This window comes from Bombus pascuorum, chromosome 1 (genome assembly GCF_905332965.1).
Source record: "Bombus pascuorum chromosome 1, iyBomPasc1.1, whole genome shotgun sequence".
Taxonomy (NCBI): Eukaryota; Metazoa; Arthropoda; class Insecta; order Hymenoptera; family Apidae; genus Bombus; species Bombus pascuorum.
In genome coordinates, this window is record NC_083488.1 from 11525013 (window position 1) to 11546177 (window position 21165).

The 21165-nt window shown below is 38.0% G+C and overlaps 2 protein-coding genes across 8 annotated transcripts in view; both read left to right on the forward strand.

Moving 5' to 3' along the window:
• The window catches only part of LOC132904638 (uncharacterized), a 394190-nt gene that overhangs the window by 278561 nt on the left and 94464 nt on the right, over positions 1 to 21165 (forward strand). For all 7 annotated transcript variants that reach the window (XR_009657643.1, XM_060955304.1, XM_060955323.1 and 4 more), the window contains one exon: positions 20832 to 20942. Coding sequence is in view for 6 of the 7 variants with exons in the window: in XM_060955304.1 (XP_060811287.1) it covers positions 20832 to 20942 (111 nt within the window). In the remaining variant the exon portion in view is untranslated. The remainder of the gene's footprint in view (positions 1 to 20831; positions 20943 to 21165) is intronic.
• Positions 1 to 21165, forward strand: part of LOC132904675 (bumetanide-sensitive sodium-(potassium)-chloride cotransporter) — a 202168-nt gene that overhangs the window by 48325 nt on the left and 132678 nt on the right. The gene's annotated exons all lie outside the window — the stretch shown is intronic.

Below are 21165 nucleotides of genomic sequence, written 5' to 3' on the forward strand. Positions count from 1 at the left end.
TCGCCGAAATAAATGTATGGGAATGTTCACATTACACGTAGAAATGATATTAAAATAGTTTCAGATTTATTTAACATACGATTTACAAGATATTCGTAGATACAAGAGATTTGTAGCACTCTTTTTGTCTCACCATCTTTTTTACCACCATGCGTAAGGAACAGTTACATTATTCTGTTTTACGAGACACTGCGCACGCACATACTCCCACACACACTCATACTCATATATGTGTATCACTGCTATGCGGCTAATCCAGTGTAGCACACAAAATTACATACATCTCAATAGAAGCAGTAAAAGTCTTCTTGTTTGAAGACTGCAGCAGAGTTGATTGGTTTCCAACGTTTTTGGATGAGACGAGGTTTAAGTAGAATATGTTGCACGTATCGGTTTCCTGTATGTACAAAACAATCTTCGACAAGCACTCGCTAAGGATGTGGTCTCAATTTTCCGCGGCAAAAATAGGACAAGTAAATGTTGATTTAGTTAATGGCGCACCCGTTTCGACTGACTTTCTGTCCGCGTCGACTTAACTGTATAGGGTGTATATTTTAGGAACAGAGTTAAAAAAGGATATAATAAGAGAGATGTTGATAAAGTATTCAGCCGTTCGATAAGTTCGTAACGAAATTTAAGAGAGATTGTATTAAAAAAACTAAAGAAATTTCTGTAATAAAAATTTAAGATCCTTTTATTATTTTTATACTTTTCGTCTACCACTAAAACAAATATATATGCAACGAATTAATATATGGAAACGAAAAAAGAATCACAAAACCAAATTTCCTGAGATCGTCAACTTTAAAACACGAGATTATTTATAGAACCGAATATCAGGCCTTCCATAAATTATTCAACAACCCAATTTTCTCTCAGAAAAGACAAAAAGACGTGAAATCCTCGTAAAGTCCTTTGTTCCTGGCGGAACAATGCAACTCGAGCGAAGTTTCTAGATAAAAATCCGATCCAAGTTTTCCAAGAGCGAACGATCCGCACTCTGAAGTATCCGCTAATTAGCTACGGACGAAATAAAAGATGTAATCACCTCGATAATAATTCGAAACTTGGTCGAACTTGGTCGTTCGATGGTTTCTTCGTCTTGAAATATGACAGTAAGAAACCGAGAAGATTGGCAAATGGAATTCGATACGTTGTCGCTCGGAAGGGGCGTAAAATTAAAATATCTCCGCAAAGAAGAAGCGTATCGAGGGGTAGAAGATTTTTTACTCCTCCACGCTTTCCATCGTTCTCTAATCTCTACTTCCGCGCCTTCTTCAGTTTGTATCCTTTCTGCGCGAGAATTTCGTCCTTCCACGAGAATCGATTCCCCTAGGAACGCTTTGGAAACCTGATCGTCGCAACTTCTTTGCAAAAAGAAAGTCCGTGAAGAAGGGACTCGATACTCGTATTCTATCCCATAGGGTTTTGTGGCAAGAACGATGAAGAGTCTATTATATGCGTTCTTCCCCTAGGGTATCATAAACTTAGCATCGACTCCTTTTGTTGATTTTCAGGCTCATGAGTGCTTTCATTTTATTTATTTATTTTCCAGTAAAAACCCTTTGACATCAAATGCAAATCGTGCGTTGAACGCCTAAAACATGTCCCTGTGCCCTGAAAACTCTCAATGAGTTGGTACTATGAAATGTAAATGTAAATGCAAGCAAATGATTAACAGTGGATGTGGTACCAACAGAATAAGAGATGAGCTATTAAGATTTGGTAATAACAAAGAAAATTCTGATGTAACGTTAACATTTAAAATAATGTTGTATTGTTAAAGAGCCATTAGAATTTGTCAGGGACTATTTACGAAATTTCTCTGACATTTCTGGAATTACTGAATCAATTGTTTCGTGAATTTTTGGATACACAGTCGTACATTTTCTGCTTCCTTGCAAGCGGATTCGGCGACGAAGAGCGACGCTTTTATTCGAAGAAACAAAGCTGCTCTTCATAAATTGTAATGTCATTACAAAATAGAGTTTTTACAAGAATACGAAATTGGACTTATTTTATGGAAGTTGATTTGCTCGCCAAGATGAACAAAAACGACCGACGTTTTGTTTCCCGGTGGTGTATTCGACATTTCTATAGGGTTGCGTAGCGCAATAAAACGCAGATGCCAAATTCAAGAAAGCTACTTTCATCAATCGTTCTTTTTCCGTTGTCGTCTCTTTGTTCCCCGATTCTTTTCTTGTTATTTCGACTGTCTTCCCTGCTCAGACAAACGTGTTCCCCCTGCGAGTCTCGTCATTCGACCGAATCAATTCTTGTCGAAATACCTTGCCACTTCGACACTACTTTTGCATTTTTCTCTCTTTTATAAAAACACAAAATTAAAACACTTTCGATAATACTAAATTCCTACGTATAATTCGATATTGGGAATGTGTAATTGATTACGTATAAAGTTATGAGTATATTTTTTCGTACCCAACGTTTCATGATTAAATAATAATTGGCAGAAGGAATCGAATACATTCATCGATTTATACGAAACGCAAAATTGCCAAATATTTTGAATCTTCAATCGGAAAATAGAAACGATGGCTCCTGCGCGATTCTTAGCTTCATAAATCGAAAATGAATAAAAAAAAATACTTGACTGCGTTTTATATAAAATTGATCGATAACGAGTTATTATGTTCACAGAAAATTTGTTGTATGTTTTATATAATTCAATACATCAAACAAACTCCTCTATTTCCTCGATTTCGAAGCTGAGTCAAAGAGCGAGTTAAATTATGTCTCTAAAATTCCTAGATTTGCTCCTATGGAATGCCATATAAATCATATTCTTCAACGAATAAATTTTTCAAGCACTCCTTTCCGCAATAATTCTTCATTTCCGTTGTGTACTCGGCATTCCACCGTTAACCATACTTTACGTCATCGAACGCGTTCTTCCGTATGCTCCGGCTGGTTCTCCTCCATTCCTCTTTTCCTGGTTTTCTTCTATTTTCTTTTTTCCCCGCTCTCAGTCCCGGCTTCTTCCATTTTCCATTTTTCTTCTCAATTTCGGCGGCGTTCTCCTCAAGGATTGAATCCCCCGTGGGACTCTTCGTAGGTTCACCGCAACTTCCTTATAAAGCGAAACATTGTCTGGAAAGGGTTGATATATTCTACGCGAAAGCCAACGTTTACAGCCGACGCGACTATAGTCGCCTACATCATACGGATTTCTCCGTTTCGCCAAACAAATACGCGCCAACTTCTTCGATATTCACTGGCCCTGAATTGCTTTCGCTAGAAGAAATTGCTCGTACCGTTCGAAAGATTATGGTTTCACGCTGTGGTACCCAGCAGTTGACGTTTTATTATACTGTGACAGAAATATTAATGAAGGATTATGTACACATACCACGCTATATACTATCAGTCAGAAGTTTAAAACCCATAATAAATCTCCTGCTAATAGTCTCATTAATTCGAAATTGTTTGCTGCAGTAGATTCTTTATTAAAAATTTTTTTCTGAAAAAATAGATTTCTAAGCTAAAATTTTCTTTGAATCGTTGAATTTGATGGGATGCTAGTAGTGATTGCAAAGTTTCGGCCGACAGTGTATTTCTAAATAGATAACAAAGTTTGATTAATGTTATTCGATAATTAATAATCGTAGCAGGTTGGTCGATTTTTGTAAAAGTATTTTTGTAAAATAAAGAAACTTAAGCACTTAGCGATACGTGGATATTTTTCTTTCGTTGTATTATAAAATTTCGTTGAATTATAAAATAAATATGAAAAATTGATATTTGTATTGGATATTCTTTAATTTTCGAGCTGAGCTATTCTATGTGCAAGGATGTTAAGGAAATTAAACGAATTTCGATAGTTAAAATAATAATTAAAATAATTGTTCTGACTTATTGAAACTCGAATAGAAGATATACCTAAAGAGGACAGACAAAAAGAGACATAGGAGTAACAAAATGATCACATACATTTTATAGGATAGGACCGTGTGATACGTTTTAACGAAATAACGTGAAGTCAGTTTCATAAATAACCGAAATGAAATCCTGCCGGGATGTAGTAAGTGAAGATAACAACGTGTCGATATAGGTTAGAGCATGGAAAGGGACGTTATAAGGCTGGTGCCTATAAATTTCGTACTATTACTTCTGGCAAGTATACGGTGGGGTAATAAAATGTAATATAACACAGAGCCTGAACGTGTCTATGTAAGATTCCTCGCTACACGCCGCGAACATAGAAGACCACCTATGGAGTGAGTTGGAATTCGTGCAAAGACGAAATAGTTTTCTTTTGCGAGAGAAGGTAACGAGAAAGTATGCGACGTTTCTGGAAAGTATCAGACGAAATATAAATGAAGAAATCTTTTGAAAACAGTATATTATAATATTCTTTATTTTATCTTTAATTTTATCATTAATAGCTTTCAAATAATAATTAAACGGTGTTAAAATCGTAAATTTTATTGCGGACCTTACAGACTGAAATAAATATAGTCTCAATTGCATCAAGGAGTTTAATTTGTCATATAACACACGACGATTAAAATTCAAGTTATGAGGACTATAAATAATAGTGAAAGTAAAACGTAATTGATCGTTGCTCGAATCTTAGCAAATTTATTAAAATTCTTTTGTAAAATGAAAGAAGCTTCGATCGTGCTTTAACAAAGAGAAACTACTAACTCCAGCGATAATTTAAACAATTTGTCCAATTGAAATTTGAATCTTTCACGCTTGAAAAAATTCCAAACTCCTTGATCCATCGTAAAAATGTGGAAACTGATCGATACTCATCAATGTAAACATGTATTCGTTGTTATTCACTCTAAAATCTTACAGAGCAAAAAAGAAGCACCAAGATACAGTAAATCACAAGCTGTTCTCTCAGAAACGTGTCACCATCGGTATCGAGAAGTCGTGACATTTATCTCGTCACAGAGAAGAGACGATGACGAACGGTCGCGCGTACTATTTCCTCGATCGACGTGTCTCTTGCTGTACGTGAATGATTTACATGGCAATAAACTAACGCCTTGGTGCACCACGAAAAACGCTTTTGATTTATCCGCGTACTTTCTCGAAGTACTGGACTTCTGCCAGACCGGAAGGTCCATCTCGCCGGAAATCACGGTCATAATTCAGCGACGACTACGGAGCCGAGAACCATGAAAACACCCTCCAGTCGAGAAGTGTCCCGCCGCTGGAATTTACATAAAGCGGACCGTGGTTTTGCAAAATCAATTTGAACTTTTGCGGTTCCACCTTAGCCTCGTCCACCTACCACTGCGTTTCCTCTTGCCTCACCGCTGGCTGCTTCTCTCTAACTTTATTACGTCCCCAAGAACGTCTGTTTGCAGAGCGCGGTAATAGAGTCCCTCGGTGGTGAAAGGAAGCCGCCGTCGAATCGCGTGAAACGGATTTCTATTCCTCTTTTTATTGGTACTATTCTGCCGCCTTTTCTCTATTTCCAAAGTCGTGGAATTCCCAGTGCATAATTGCTTTTTGCTAGCCGTATATTCACATTTCTAATATTTTATTTTCTGGTGAATATTTCGCTAACTTTCCTAAACCTCGTGAGGCTAACGGTACAATATATCACGAGATAACTTTTAGAATAATTATTGGATTGTTTTATAATGTTTCTTTTACCACTGAGACGTACTGAGACATGGAATCTCGTTATAAATGCTACTACATATCCCGTTTTAAGAATTATTATTAACCTATTTTTTCAAACATGAACGTGTTATAGTTCGCATTATTATATTACAGTTAAAAGAAGAATCCTAGTCGAAAAAGTTAAATTGTAATTAGAAAGAAAATTGTTGTATAATCTAATGTTATACTGTTTTGGAGGATCAATTTATGTCTTCTTATCTGATAAATCAAAATTAATAGGAATTTTCTACAAAAATGATAAAACGTTGGATCCTAAATATATTATCAAACAGAAACACAGACATTTACTATGCAGAAAAAAGGATTTACTGTGCGAACATACCGGAAATTATTGTTCGCGGAACGATCGAAGACGATGATCCACCGACCACGACTTGCCTCTCTTTGTGCGTGGCCGATGCTTTTAAGCAGATGGAGATTTATGCGCTGGTAGACGAATTCCAAGCGTTCACCGGGTAATGGAGAGCACTCGTGGAAAAATCATGCATGAACGATTCGTTCGTTGACCCCCTTTGCATCCCGCTGACTCTCGGCCCTGTAACGGCCCTCGAAGACGATTCTACCGGGACTTTTAACAGAAAATCGAAGGAGCTCGTCGGGAATGGCACTTCAGGTTCCGTTGTCCCCTTTCAGCTTCGCATTCCTCTTCTCTTCGTGGCTAAAATCGGCCGAACATCGTTTTATGACCGTTTTATGGTCGTTTTACGACCAGCCGATTTTTGGTTTATTGAGAAGTTTTGCAGAAGCATAACGAAACGTTCAAAATTATTAAGTCTCCGGAATTAATCCCGTAATTTTATGATCTATAAATGTTCAGTTATTTATTTGTTCATGATCATTCTTTACCAATTAACATATTCACTGAAGCCTTTGAAGGTCTTCTGTTCTTTCTTCAAAAATGTTTCCGTTTTATGTAATAGCGTTCGTTCCAGCACACTACCTCATCTTTCGTTTATCTTCTTCAGCCATTTTATCGGAATGCATACGTAAAGTGCAGCAGCTGCGTCTGCAACATTACCAAAACAATTAAATCGACGCAATACTTTCATCGGTAGCAAGAATATATTAAATTCTCCGTTTCTACAATCTCATTTGATTAAAAATTTGAACTAAAAAGAAAATTAAAAATTACGCTTTAACTCTGTCGCTCTCAGAAGGCGCGTACGATCTTCTGACAAACGCTAGACCAGAAACGGCGCTGCATTTGCATTAACGCATCAACAGTTTCAAAGTCTGCAGACGACGAGGACGACAACGATAATTCTGGCCGTATTTGCAGGCGTATTTACAAGGCGCAGGGTGGGCTGCGTTTTCTACCTCGACGGCCAATATACAAGAGTGCCTTGTACATATGTATTTCCTGCATAATTTTGCGCCAGCCCGGCAGTGTTCTCACTATGCGAAACTCGCGGAAGCCCTCAAGATATCCGCGGAACTTAATACGCTGCACGAGCTTAACTCGTCGTCACTTTTCCGTTCTAGCATTCTCCGACGTGAATCTCGACCTTGTTGGCAATATCGAAAATTAATCGAGTTTAGGAGCTAGATGATCTTGAGAAATCTTTTACGAAATACGAAGAAGGAGTGAAGATTGGCTTTTGATGTTGGTCCTTTGGTATAGGATGAGAAAGGATTGTAGTGTCTGGACGAGCAGATGTTTGTATGGAAATATTTAAAAGAATATAGAAAGAATTTTATTATAGATGAGATTTCAATTATTGTACGATATTTCTGTTTAGTATTATCGTTCTATAATAATTCAGTTTAATATTATTGTTACCATTGCAACGTTACTTGCATCCTTTAGGAACGATCATTTTTCTACTTGTCAGTTAATATTGAACAATAATATAGCACTTAACTGCATACGTTTGATTTGATGAATATGTAAAATAAAAAATATGTACTTGAAATTTCATATAGCACAAGCATTGATGTTATTTCATTTGATAATAACTTTTGGATTATCATAGTTAACTATTGAATGATAAAATAATTCAAATGTCAAAAATATCAGACTTAGGGTTTAGTATACTCATTCGTAAAGTTTAATCAAACCAAGAAGTATCTCGATAATCCCCGAAATCAAAATAAATCTTAAATTATTAGATCGTTTTGAATCGTCGATCGAATTTTTCATTCTCCATAGAACACACTACCCTCTCGCAATTCTGAAATTCACCATATCCTTAAACCTCCAGCTAAGAAAACCGGCTGATCAAAAAGACATTTCCTGTTCCTTTGCATAAGGTTAACGGCCCCCAATTTTCTTTCACCTTTGTACACGAACTGAACGAACGCAAAACGATGGTTCTTGGTTATTTTGGCCGTGTATCAAGGAAAGAAAGCGTTCGAACAGTAGCGTAACGAGGTATACAGGCCTTTGAAGTACATTGTTTTCCACCTGATTTGTCTCATCCCCCCTGTTCCCTGGCTCTTTCGCCACCTAATTATCGGCCCGAAAAGCTCAGCTGGACGTGAGAACATCTGAGAGCCTTCTTCCGCGTACATAACGTGGAGCAACACGCGTAGCAACGATGGGCCCCCCTTTTTGCCAGATTTTCGATAGCCCTAAAAGCGTGCTCTCGTTACGATGGGGGCAGCCCACGCTAATCAGGATCAAAGTTAGGAGCCGCGTTCGAAAACGGCAAAGAGGATTTCGATGCTGGACCTATCGAGCCGGTACGAATACGGGCTATTCGCGTTCGTGATCTTCATTAAATTGGCTAATCAGCTAATCCTGTCTTTGATTCGCTGGGTAATGGTTAGTTGGTAATGGCGAGGGTGAATCGAGAGACTTTAGGTTGTTTCTCGAGTTCGTGGAATTTCATCGTGTAATACATTATGGTATTGAGTTAAATATTTGCAGGATTATTTATTTTCTTTAGTATTATCTTATTTGAAGTAGACTTAATGTGGAAGAAGAAAGTATATGTATATATTACAAAGGAATTGAAATACAAAGAGAATATTTTTGGAGAAGAGATAGCAGAGGGAAGTTTTTGAATTAGATAGATATTGAAGAACAATGCACTAAATCTAATTTGGGAAAAGAAAGTATTGTAGAAAAATTGAAAGAAATGTAACGGAAATTTGTTTTGAGAAGAAAGTTTACGAAAAATAATTTCATAGAATACTGCGTTAAAGACCTGAGATATGACTAAGATATGAGTCATTAAAAAATTCTTTATTTCTTTTCTTTAGTGAAGTATTTTATGGAAGAATTGCATGTTCAAAGTATACGAAATGTCACCATCCTCCAACCATGAATCTCTCTATGTTCATCTACCGAAGATATTAAAATTTGCAAAGTATGTTAAATGAAATTATTTAAATGTACTTCAATTTATCAGAAATAAAGATTTCCATGTTTGCCAAATTCCATTTGGTCAAATATATTAAATTTAAGCAGACGTTTAGTTACATTCTGATGCGATCCGAATGTTCTTCAAGCGGGCCAACCAGAGCAAGCACGTGTTGCATTTCGGTCGACGTGCATGCCGGGCGTTACTCGCTCTTGCAAATAGTTTACATGCAAACGAGTTGGGCGTGTTCGTGCATGTGGAGCACGTGTATATTTTAGGTACGCGTTGACTAACTTGGTGCATTTCGAGTAAATTTGGAGCAGACGTTGAGCATAAACCGAGCGAACGTCTGTTATTTTAATTATTACTCAACGCGAGCACCTACTCGATAATTTCTACCAATTCCCTTCATCTTCGTGTTTAATCAACTTGTTAGTCGAAAATCGAAGTTACAGAGGAAAATTTGCGATTACTTGTCCGCTACAAACTAGCAAATTTTTTGCGAATAAAACATTATTATTTACATTGTTATCTATTTTTCTTCTTATTTTTCTATTTATTTATTTATTTTACAAAGGTATTTCATATGGTTTAGAAAGGAAAATAAGGAAGATAAGGAAGATAGTTATCAACGTGAGCGAAGCACTGATTAATATTAATGGGACGCAAGTCAACTTGCTCTTCCGGTTCGCTACAAATAATAGCCGTGATGTCGCATTGTTCTATAGAAAGCGACCGCTGGCATTGCACATCGATGCCTGTGAGGCAATTCGCCGCGACCATCATCCCATTTGCACAATATAACGATACCGTGATCGTAATAATCGAGTTCGATTCGCGTTACTGGTAATTAATGTTAACATGCTGGACGATCGGCTGAATCGTTATAATTGTAATGAGGTTACAGGAAGTTTGCTCGTTATAACGTACCTATCCTTCTCATCACAGAACTTTTCATCATTAAAACAATTTTTAAATATCAAAAGATTTGAATTGACAAATTCAAAGTTACATTCTACTTTAAATTTTAATCTTCAAATTTTAGGATAATACAAATAAAAATAAAAGTTATTGCCACTTGTTCTGTGTATGTAATTTACTGCACAAAAATACTCAGATACTATTTGTCTTCGTGTAATTCAATTACAAACTGAGAGATGAATTAGCAAGTGAAATTAATTTTTAACTGCGTTTGCAACTATCAAGATCATAGAGCTATTTCGTTGTTTGACAGGCACTTAATCTCCAAATTCTTCAATGTTTCAATTACAAGCAGATTGTACAAAAGTTCCTCCAAACCGATAGAAAAATGTCCGATACTGATCCAAGCAGTGATATTAATATGGCAAATGTATCTATGTAGCAGTAAATATATTTCGTGGCTAAAGTTTCAATAAATAATTTTACCTCTAATTACACTCCGCTAAGACTCGCGTCCTATTACTATAAATCGATCATAGCGTCTGGATCACTTCCAGCCGGTATAATATCTACCTGATCAAAGATTTTCATTATTCAAGGCCATCCTCTTCTCCACAAGCCACACCAAAGATTCTAGCCACCACTCTCTACATCCCCATCCCTTGATCCAACGAACCCCATCGACCTCGACAATCTCCTGCAGCTATCAAATAATTTCGACCAATTAACGACCGACTAATTACAACAGCCGGTAAAATTGCGATACCGACATGCAATCAGAATTTTACGCGGATCGGTCGTTGTCAAGGCAAGAACAGTGGGCCAAGAAAACGGGTAGTAATTACAGCGATTATGGTATCAAAGGAACATACATATACGGAATACCGATCGCGATCGCAGATTCTGCAGCCGGCGCGTTTTAACGTTCGTCGAGCGGCCGTTTTAACATGCGCACGGCGATTTATTATCACCGGTTGACACGTTGCTATAATTTACCGCTACGGCCGCAGAATATTTCTTAGATCCCGGATACCAGAGGGAAACGCGAAACAAACTGGCGATGCTCGGTTGGCCAAGACTAAGCGTTCATCCTACTTGGCAAAACGATATTTATAACGACGATTCGTTACCGTTTGCCCCGGTGTGTTGTATTCGCCTGTTCGTCGCCGCGATACTCTGCGACGACCTGTAACTGAATTACGAGAAACGACCGGGCTTCCATTCGAGAGAAAAGTAATCCACGTTGATGAAGCTTGGTAAAAGTTGTGCAAGTAACACGTGACCTCTTTCAGTCCGCTATGATGGCGATGATGGGAAAAAGTGGATTTGTGACTATTGAAAAGATGGTACGTGGAAGGTATATGGCGTTTTCTCTTTTCTTGTTTTAGATTTAGTGGTTTATACTAGTTGAATTTTTACGTGTTTAAATTCAAATATGAAAATATAGGGAATTTACATATGAGATGGGCTGAAGTACTAAGAGTTTCTATAATAAATATTTATTTCTTTTTAAACAAGCAAAATTCACTTCCGTTGTCCGACAAGTGTATAAGTGCATGATGTCGAGTGTTTTTAAATATGAGAAGTTATTACTAAAAGTTTTCAAAATAGAGTATCCTTTTATATAAACAAAGTGTCGCGCTTATCCAACAAACGTATAGGTTTAAAGTTTCGATATTTAAAACTTCCGATCTAAAAATATCGATGGAACATCTGGATATTACGTTTTTACTAAAAGATAAGAGGAAAGATGTAGAAATTGATATTCGATTGTCTAGAATTACATACTAGAATTCAAATATGAAGCAATTCTTTATTCGAGAGAAATCCAATCCCTGTAATTCTTCAAAAAATAATCCATTTCCACCCTACATCCGATAAATCCCCCTTAAACCGCTTTCGTCTGAGTTCTGAATTGATTTCGATAACCCAAAGTCACATTACTAAAACCAAATTAAAGTGCAATATTTTCTCCAATAAGTTGCCCATACGGAATATTTTATCCAGTGATGGGAAGCCTGCGTTAAACGCGTTTGACGAGATTTTTTCGATTTCTGACGCTCTGCGCGCGATTCAAAGGGAAAATAGCTCGAATGGGAATCGCCTTTTCCAGCTCTTGATCGTTCGATTTTCATTAGCCGCGTGCGGTAGGAGTGAGACAAGCTTTGCAGAGGGCGGCGGTGGCTTTCCTCGGCAGTTTGGGGTTCGCCTTTAAAGCCGCGCATCAGCATTTGCACGCGGAAATTAAAAACGCGTGTCGGCGACGTGAACGCCGCTTTGATTTTACGGTCTTGCATCTGACGATATTGACTAATAATTCATCGAGAACCGAACATGTTCAACGACGATACGTACACCGTTTTCTATTGGACGCTCAGAAAATAGCGTCCAGTTTATTTAAGCGTAAATCAAGCAGATGGCCGTTGCGACATGTCTCGGACGTATGATCAAATGATACTCAGGGAAACGATCGTACCGTTAGAAATTCTGTTTATGGTCGTTTCACTTGAGTTTTCATGGCTCTAATAATGATAGGTTATTTGTGTATTCGTGCTTTTAAAGAAAAATAGCAAATATAGAGGAAGTATAAATAGCAGTAATAGTGATATTTAGCAAAAAATTTAGTTCGACATATGAATCGCTTAGTAGCCACATTGATCGATTCTTTAAATTAAAGAATATAAGAAAGTATGATGTGTAAGGAGAGGGCTAGATGATTTCAAAAACCTTTTGAAAGCTGTTCTTTAAATTCGCCTTAGAATTTACCACTATTTATGTCATCCTCCGATGAATAAATTTATGAAAGTAAGTCCTTGGTTTTTTCAGAATTAAATATTCGTTATGTACTTACGTGATAATAATAGAAAGTAGAGTTGATCAGATTGGCTTCCTATGGGCTCGTATTTTAATCCTTTTATTTCACAATTTATTAATCTCATCCCTATTTTGACATTATGCTGATGAACTAGGAGATTGTCGTTTTATGAACGCTACTGATAAAATAAATACGCAAAAGAACGTGACTTTTTAACACTTGTTCATCCTACCAGTAGAATAGTGCTGACACGGTCAAGTTCCTCGACTACTGAGTCAGACATGTAATAACTAAATCTGTTAGACCATCTGAACCCGGTCTCTAACCTAAATGAAAATTCTTAAAACATTTTGAATATGTACAATATATACTATTTCTTAATTTCACACATCGCTCTCTGCAATACCTTCATTGTGTAATATTATTTCTTTCATTAATTTTTCAATATTAACTGATTACAAATTATTTACATTTGATTACAAATCGTATTAATTACAACTGATTAAAAATCATACTTTGGCCAAGGAATACTTTTAACCAAAATTAGCTTGATGGTCAAAGAACGTCAGCATTTCTTCCTATACAAATCACCGTTAAAATTATGTCCATTTTAGTGTCCTAAATCACTCGAAAAACTATCAAATTGCTCGAACTATTTGATCAAACAAACTAAATCTTTCCCACGCCACAAATCTGCCGACTCGTATCTCGACATTTCATTTCACGAGTTCAATTAATCTTCCGAGAGTTTCCAGCAACGTGTATAAATGATTCGTAAATCCTCGATGTTCATTAAGATTTATGGGTAACGCGTTTTGAAGGAATACGCGAGCCGAACGTGTGCACGCGTCGAGACGATGAAGAGAGAAGGGGATGATCGTGGAAGCGAGAGAGGTTGGCGTTAACCTGAGGCGTTCGAATTTAGAGGCACGAATGCTTCGCACGTATTTCGACACCAAAGAGCCGTTGTCGTCTTTAGGGTGAGTCGCTTTGCAGTAAGTGGCAGCCGCTCTGCAAAGGACACCCTTGCTTCGGGCTCTCGCGTATGCAAAGCGATCATATTTCGCGTTGAAAGTCTATTAAATCTCCGCACGAGAAGCCACGATCCGAACGATATTTTCACTTTACGAATTATCCCATTTAAATCGTGAGTTTCGCTGACTTCTTCGCGATTATGAACACATTCTTTTGATATCTCTCTTCGAGTTCATTTGATTCGGTTTCATACCGATGGAATAAATTCTTCTAGTTGTCAGATCCACTTCGATATTAGAAATAAAAAAATTTTTTCAATTTTTTTATAATAGTAAATTATACAACAGAACTTTGATTGTGAAAGCTTCAAGGGTGTTCGACAAACTGAAGCCGATAGATTCTTCACAATCTTGGGATTTTTCAACAAATTACATGAAACTTGAAATAGTATAGCATTCTCAGTGATGATTCGGAACATAAAAATCGGATTCAGAGATTTTCGTGTAACAGCAAATAACTTAAAAACTTTAATCTTTGAAACCTTGAAAGGAAGCCTCTTCTCCGATAAACTGAAACCGATGAATTTTTTAAAAAATCGCGAAGTTTTAAAGAGAGTCGTGCAATATTTAAAACAACGTGTATCTTCGTCGTCTGGTATGTTAAAAATCGCGTAAATCAAGTCGCGGAACGTACGATAAACGTTAAATAAAATCTGTGACAATTAACGAAACGAACACAGTAGCATGAAACGTTTCGTGGAGAAAATGAGAATGTTGGAGGGTCCCTGGACGCTTTGCTCGATGTGTCGCTGTTTAGAGACGAGTTTCACACCTTCGTTGACGTCGAAATTGAACGGGCGCGTCAGCATCAGACGGCGACAAAGGAGCGCCGCGATGTCGGCGCAAATTTCCCGACGCCAGCGTCGCTTTGGCCGAGAGCTGCGTATTCGACTCCCACCCCTGGACGAACGCGAAACGATCGTAATTTCAACTAACAGCTGCTCGGCCCGACGCGTCTCAACGAGACACGAAACACCCTTAAATCAAGATCTTGCCTAAACACGATCGTTTGAATAGTTCGTTCTCGTTGCTCCGTCTCGAAATAGACGGCGCCTCTCTCGTATCCAGTTCGTTTCTGTTACGTGCTGTAACTGGTGAAAGAATCCTCGATAATGGTAAAGTACATGTGTTTGTGCGCGAAACAAATAGAGCTAATTAATCGGAAATAAAAGAGAAGTTTCTACGTTTGCGTGAAAAAGTGCTGGAACGTCAATTTCTTGTTTAACCTTTTACATATCTATGTATCTAATTATCTATTTTGTTTTGGATTTTGTTTATTATCATACAAAAGGATAGTCTTGCTACTTTTCAAAGTACCTCTACTAATATTGAGTACTTCTCGTGTACATTCTCAGACGAAGTGACAAAAGTGATTAACGATGATAATCATGGAAATTTTGGAAACGTAATATATGTGTATTGGAGTGTAACATAAATTCGTTCTGTTCTTATATTCATTATATGAACGAATACAAATGATAATTACATGTAATATTTACGCGCAAATAAAATGGAAACAATAAATTCTTCTAGATAACGTGACACGTAAAACTCAATTCAGAACATTACAAGTTACACGTGGTGTTCAAAATTACAGAAACTTTACACAGATCGAATCCATAAGATGGTCTGAAGAGTCTTCTATTTCCTAATAATCGACCAGAAAACCAACCACCGTCGGAATTTTGCTTTCATTTGGCAATAAGAGGCAGTTGCATGCCAACTGATTCCATTCGATCGATGTCTTTCATAACAATCTCAACGAGTCGTTCGAGCGCGATTTAATCTTTTCTGAGTGAGTCGAATAAATTCAATCGGTCGAAATTAACATTCCCCGAGGAGAAGATCCATCGACGAGAAGATACGAGCGTAGTCGCAGGCTTTTCTCTTCGGGGCACAAGAAAATCGGCTCGAGCTGTCGTCCCGTAAACGTTCACAGGATCGAGTTAACCGTCTGATTACTCGAGGGCGGCGTGCACGAGACCTTACCCTTGTTCCCGTTCACCTTTATCCATCCTCTTCCGACCTTGGAAAATGGACGTTTGCAATTTAACGGAATCTCTGCATATAGAGTGGCCTCATCGTCGCGGTTCTATACTCTAAATGACGTCCCGGAAGTCCCTGTACTAATTCTATGGGTCTTCCAATGGTGACGCCCTTTCGTCCATAGTGTAGGGTGAACGCGAGACAAGGGCCAGTTACACAGGGGTTCGCTTGTTATAATTGCGCCAGCTTTCTTCATGGTATACCTGAAAGACCAAGGAAACAAGTATCTTTCTTCGCTGCAGAGATCCGATGGATTTAATTAATTATGAAGGAATGCGAAGAAAGACGAGGATCTTTCAAAGAAAGCATTCTGCTTGAGCATCTGCGAAGGAATTCTTGAAATGTCGGTGGAATTAGGGATAGATGACGGAGTTTGACAGGTTCACTGATATGAATGCAGGACGCACAAATTACGTGATCGTAACGAAATTTGTATAATAATTCATGGCAAGCATATTCGTAAAGTTTTACAATATGAACAGAGATCTCTGCTTCTCTTTTGGGATTCGTTTTATTTTTCAAGATATATCGAAAAGATTGAAGCTCCCGTGTTCTTTGTCTTTCAAGTGAAGTTATATTATGCAGGTTGTTAGGAAATAACAATTGGATAGCCTAAATTGAATGGAGAACAAGAAAGCTTACTTTAGTTTCGAGATGGTTGATAAGATATTTAATTAAGAAAGATATTATTGTATGAAAATTATTTGCGAGCACGTACAACGTTAGAGAAGGTGAATTGGTGGAATTGAAACATTAATTTGACAAGTTGTGCTCGAAAATAGTATTTCGTGTAATGCGTTAATGGATAAGCGATAAAGAATCGAATATTTTAGGGGAAATTCGGGGAAAAGGGAACAAAGGGTGATATACAACTCGAAGCCAGACAAAAATTACAGCGAGGGTTGGCCAAGCCTTAAATCTTTTCTTGTTTGTTCTGGTCTTGCCGGCTCATAATTATTCACAGCGTAGTACACGCCATAAATCCAAGGGAAACCAATACTTTCCCGATAATGTCAACCATGGTCATTCTAGGAACCCTTTAATACAGATTTACAAGTATACGCGAACCGACAAGGAAACCTACCCCAGCCTGTTTATATAGGGTGTATTACGAATTAATCCGAAACAGATGAAACTCTCTCGCAAATGTACACACTCCTACGATTTAACTGCATTTTTCTCCAATTGCATTTTTACTTTCGATTCATAACGCGAGAAGCTTTATATACGTTATTAAATTTTCAACAAATCTTTTTAAACAGTCATTAAAATGTTGTTCAGTTTAAAGACTACAAGGATAATTCAAAGGATTAAAACGAACAAAGACGGGACAGCTATGTACAATAGTTACAAACTAAAATAATTTTCATATTCATTTATTAACAACTACAATTTTTAAACCTCCGAGCTTCTTTTATTTTTACACGCTTTATATCGCATAAAAACTCACACCCTTGCTAAGTACACAGAGTAACGAATGGAACATATAAAAAAAAATAGCTGGGTTTTTATTTGTCCTCGTGGAACGGTGGTTGCAGACACGCGGCACACCCGGTATAATTTCGTTGGTTCGCGACAAACAATAGCCAAGCGTGCTCGTGGAGCAGCAAAACGTGGACTCGAGCTGGGAGGGGTTGGAAAGGGTGAATTGCAGCTACGTGCACCGGCATACGAATCATCCCTTCGCGTGGACCGGCGCACGGGCGCGAAACGTCGTTGCCTGGCTCGAGGGCCCCTGAAACCGTCGGCGTCGCCTCGAATCTAATGGATCGCACCGATACTTATGGTCAAATCGCGACCAACAGCCCTTCCAGGCCCAATGCTCATTAGCATTCCGTTCGAGCACGACTGAATGAGCGCTTTTGATAATCGGAAATACCCGCTCGAAGACGTAAATTAGGCGAGGGCGGTGCCGTTATTATTGCACCGCGCAGAGGGGTTACCGGGGCGAAAAGTGAAAAGGGTGGTTACGTAGAGACCTTGAGGACAGCTGGCTTTACGATTCGGACGTGACTTCTCAGGTGTTCTTTAGATGATGGAATTTTTCTGGGCGGTTGGAGCGTGCGGTGCACTTGAACCTGGCTGGTTGAGAACTTGGGCGGGAAGATTGGAAATTTTAATTGGGATCGAGGAAGTTTTGAGATTCTTCGAATTTAGTGAATTTTAGAGTTGGAAGGCGGATCAAGCGTTCTTGACGAGGTTTGTGAAATTGTTTTTGCCGCGTTGATTAGCTCGGTGTATCGATTTGTTAATAACTTGACAGAAGTATCTTGTCATAGACGCAATAGTTTCTTTATTAGCGGCGTCTTACATTTTTACGTGTCCTTTCGCACTTCTTAAAGACAAATTGAAATATAATTGTAATGTAATTACATTTGATCACTTTATTTCTTAACTGTTCTATCTCCACTAGTTTGTAAACATTTATACGATCGTGTGGTGTTAAGGCTTAAAATTGAACATCTTTTTTATTGTATTCTTTATGTTAATGAGACGTATGCGGGTTGGTTAATTACATTTGTTTAATAAATGGCGTTAGAACAGTTAAGAACTAGCGCGACGATTTGTAAGAAATGTAATAGAAAATTATGTATATTAATTTTTGCTTTTATTACGAGGGTGACTCAAATATAAACGAGACTTTATTTTTAAAATAATTTTATTCAGTGAAATAACATAGCCAAGCACATATTATTTTTCAACATAGTCTCCTGCTTTGGAAATGCATTTTTCCCAGCGGATTGGGAGATTTTTGATCCCAGCATCGTAAAAAGAAGAGTGCTGTGTCAGAAACCAATTGCGCACAAAGGCCTCCACCGCCGCGTCGTCTTGGAATCGTTGTCCTCCTAGTGCTTCTTTAAGCGGTCCGAAGAGATGGAAATCGCAGGGCGATAGGTCAGGACTGTAGGGAGGATGATCAAGTGGAGTCCACCTTATTTCCTCTAATGTTGTGCAGGTTAGAGCTGCTGTATGAGGCCTGGCGTTGTCGTGGAGGAGAATGACGTCTCGAATCGGTTGGTTACGCCTTTTCGAACGATAAGCAACCTTTGCCTCCCTCAAAAGCTCACAGTAATAAGCAGCATTTATTGTGCGAATGTTCTCCTCCGTAATGCTGGTTCGAGGACGACGATCATGTTCCACATTTTCAACCAGTTCACGTCCTTCCTTGAACTTCTTATGCCAGGCAAACACGCGAGCCCTTGACAGTGTCTGATCCCCGAACTGTGCAGTCAATCTTTGCAGAATTTCTATTGGTTTGACGCCTTCATGTGTGAGAAATTTAATAATAATGCGTTGCGCAACTGAGAGGTGTACTTGTTGCTCTGACATCTTGAATACTACCGCCAAACGTGTCTGAACTGGACAACGGCCTGCTCTCCCCACTCCTGACATCCCAACCAATGCACACTAGAAGCGGCCGCTCGCTCCCTTTAAATTTACGCGCTCAGAAACAAAAGTCTCGTTTATATTTGAGTCACCCTCGTATATAATATTCTTGAAGTTTTTCGATCTGTTTAAGGGATAATTAACAGGTTAAAACGGAAGATATTACATCGAAGTCATCGTTAAGAATTTCCACTGATGATTAAAATATGCAAAATTTATGAAAATTTTCTTCGACAATTTTATTCATATTTAAGCTGAAAACTGTATGACGAAATGTATCAGAAAATATCACAGAATATCGATTTTAACTATCAAATCGCCTATTCGCAACAATTCTATTTTATTATTCAATTGTCAAGTAATATTGTATCTTCTATTACAATGTCGGGCTAGCAATTAAAAATCGTTTCTTAAATTGAACAACAGTCGAAGTTCTATTCGTTCGAAGTTCAAACTCTAAAATGTTATCTCATGGGACGGTTGACCAACGATTGGGTTCCGAATTGCACATAGATCGGAAGCTTATGGTCGAGCGTTTCTCAATTAACTTTCGCGGCCGCAAACGCAACGGAACTGGAAACTTTCCCTGTAACTTTCAGCAGGATTTCCTTCTCCCGCGTAATTCCTGTTGCTCGAGTTTTAAGCTGCCTTAACAGGGGCTTAGAGTTCCTCGAGAGATCACACTCTACGTGTACTTAGAGATTACAAACACGGATGCCGAATTCTGTTTTTCCAAACTGAGAAACACACGATTTCTTCTTCTCTTTCTTATGAATTCGTTAAATATCTCACTAATTCTGATATATAGATCTATTAATAATTCTAAAATTCTAAAATTATTAGAACTAATATTAACCTAATTTAATAATTTGCGACATCGATACCGATGACTCATGTTTGATGTTTCAAGTGCTTTGAAATTCGTATACTTTGATCGTCAGCAACTCTAGTGTTAAAGTGGAACGGTGAAATATCTGTAGAGGACTTGTGTAGGATGGTTGATCGTGAGATTTATTAGACGAGATTGCTCGTTGTGGAAACCGTCAAGTATATTTAAAATGTTAAATAAATAAATACAGTTACTGTTCGCAAAGACGCTCGTACTAACGGATTCGTCAAGACAGTGTTTAAGTTGCAAAATAAGATCGCTAATAACTCGTTGATAACTGATAGATAACTCAGTAGATACTCGTAGGTACTCGTAAATACTCGATAGATACTCGTAGATACTCTTTCGCGCGACTAACTGATAACTGCTAGATAACTGAACTCTTACGGTCGCGTTCGTTTATTTATACTGGTCGGGGGAGAGCCAGAAAATTTGAATTCGAGTTTGCTTGACGGTTGCACGTAGCGGCGACATTGTTTTATCCGGAATTTATTTATTATTACATTATGTGTATCCTAACAATATTGCTACTTCGAGGCAAAACAACAACATGATTTGAATTGTCCTCTAGCTCATGTGCCGCTGCATATCCAAATAGTTGATTATCGAAATACTAAAATATTTAACAGCTGTGACATTAAAATATTCAAGCTCAGCTGTTTGAGTTAAAAAAAACGTACTGAAGTACTGAAGCAGTTGCATGCAAGAGTCCAAGAGCAGAATGAATTATTCTAAGCAGTCTGTTGGTCCCTAACGATTGTCTTCCATTTCAGGAGAGCTTGGAAGAGCGGGTACAAGAACTGGAACAGGCGTTGCAAGCAGAACGTCTTGCTGCGCAACGAGACCGAGCGACGATTACGAAGCTGCAAAGACAGATCAACAAGGTGAGTCAAACAAAACTGACTCTGATTTTAAGTAATCATATCGTATAATCAATCCGTGACTATCTACAAACATTATCGAATATCATATCTATCAAACACACGTAACTCACGAACAATTCTTACAATGCATAACTTATTTGTGATTCATCGTAATCACGATCAGATAAGATATAATATATCATCAGAAACATACGAATCAATAACTGAATTATCAATTGCGCAT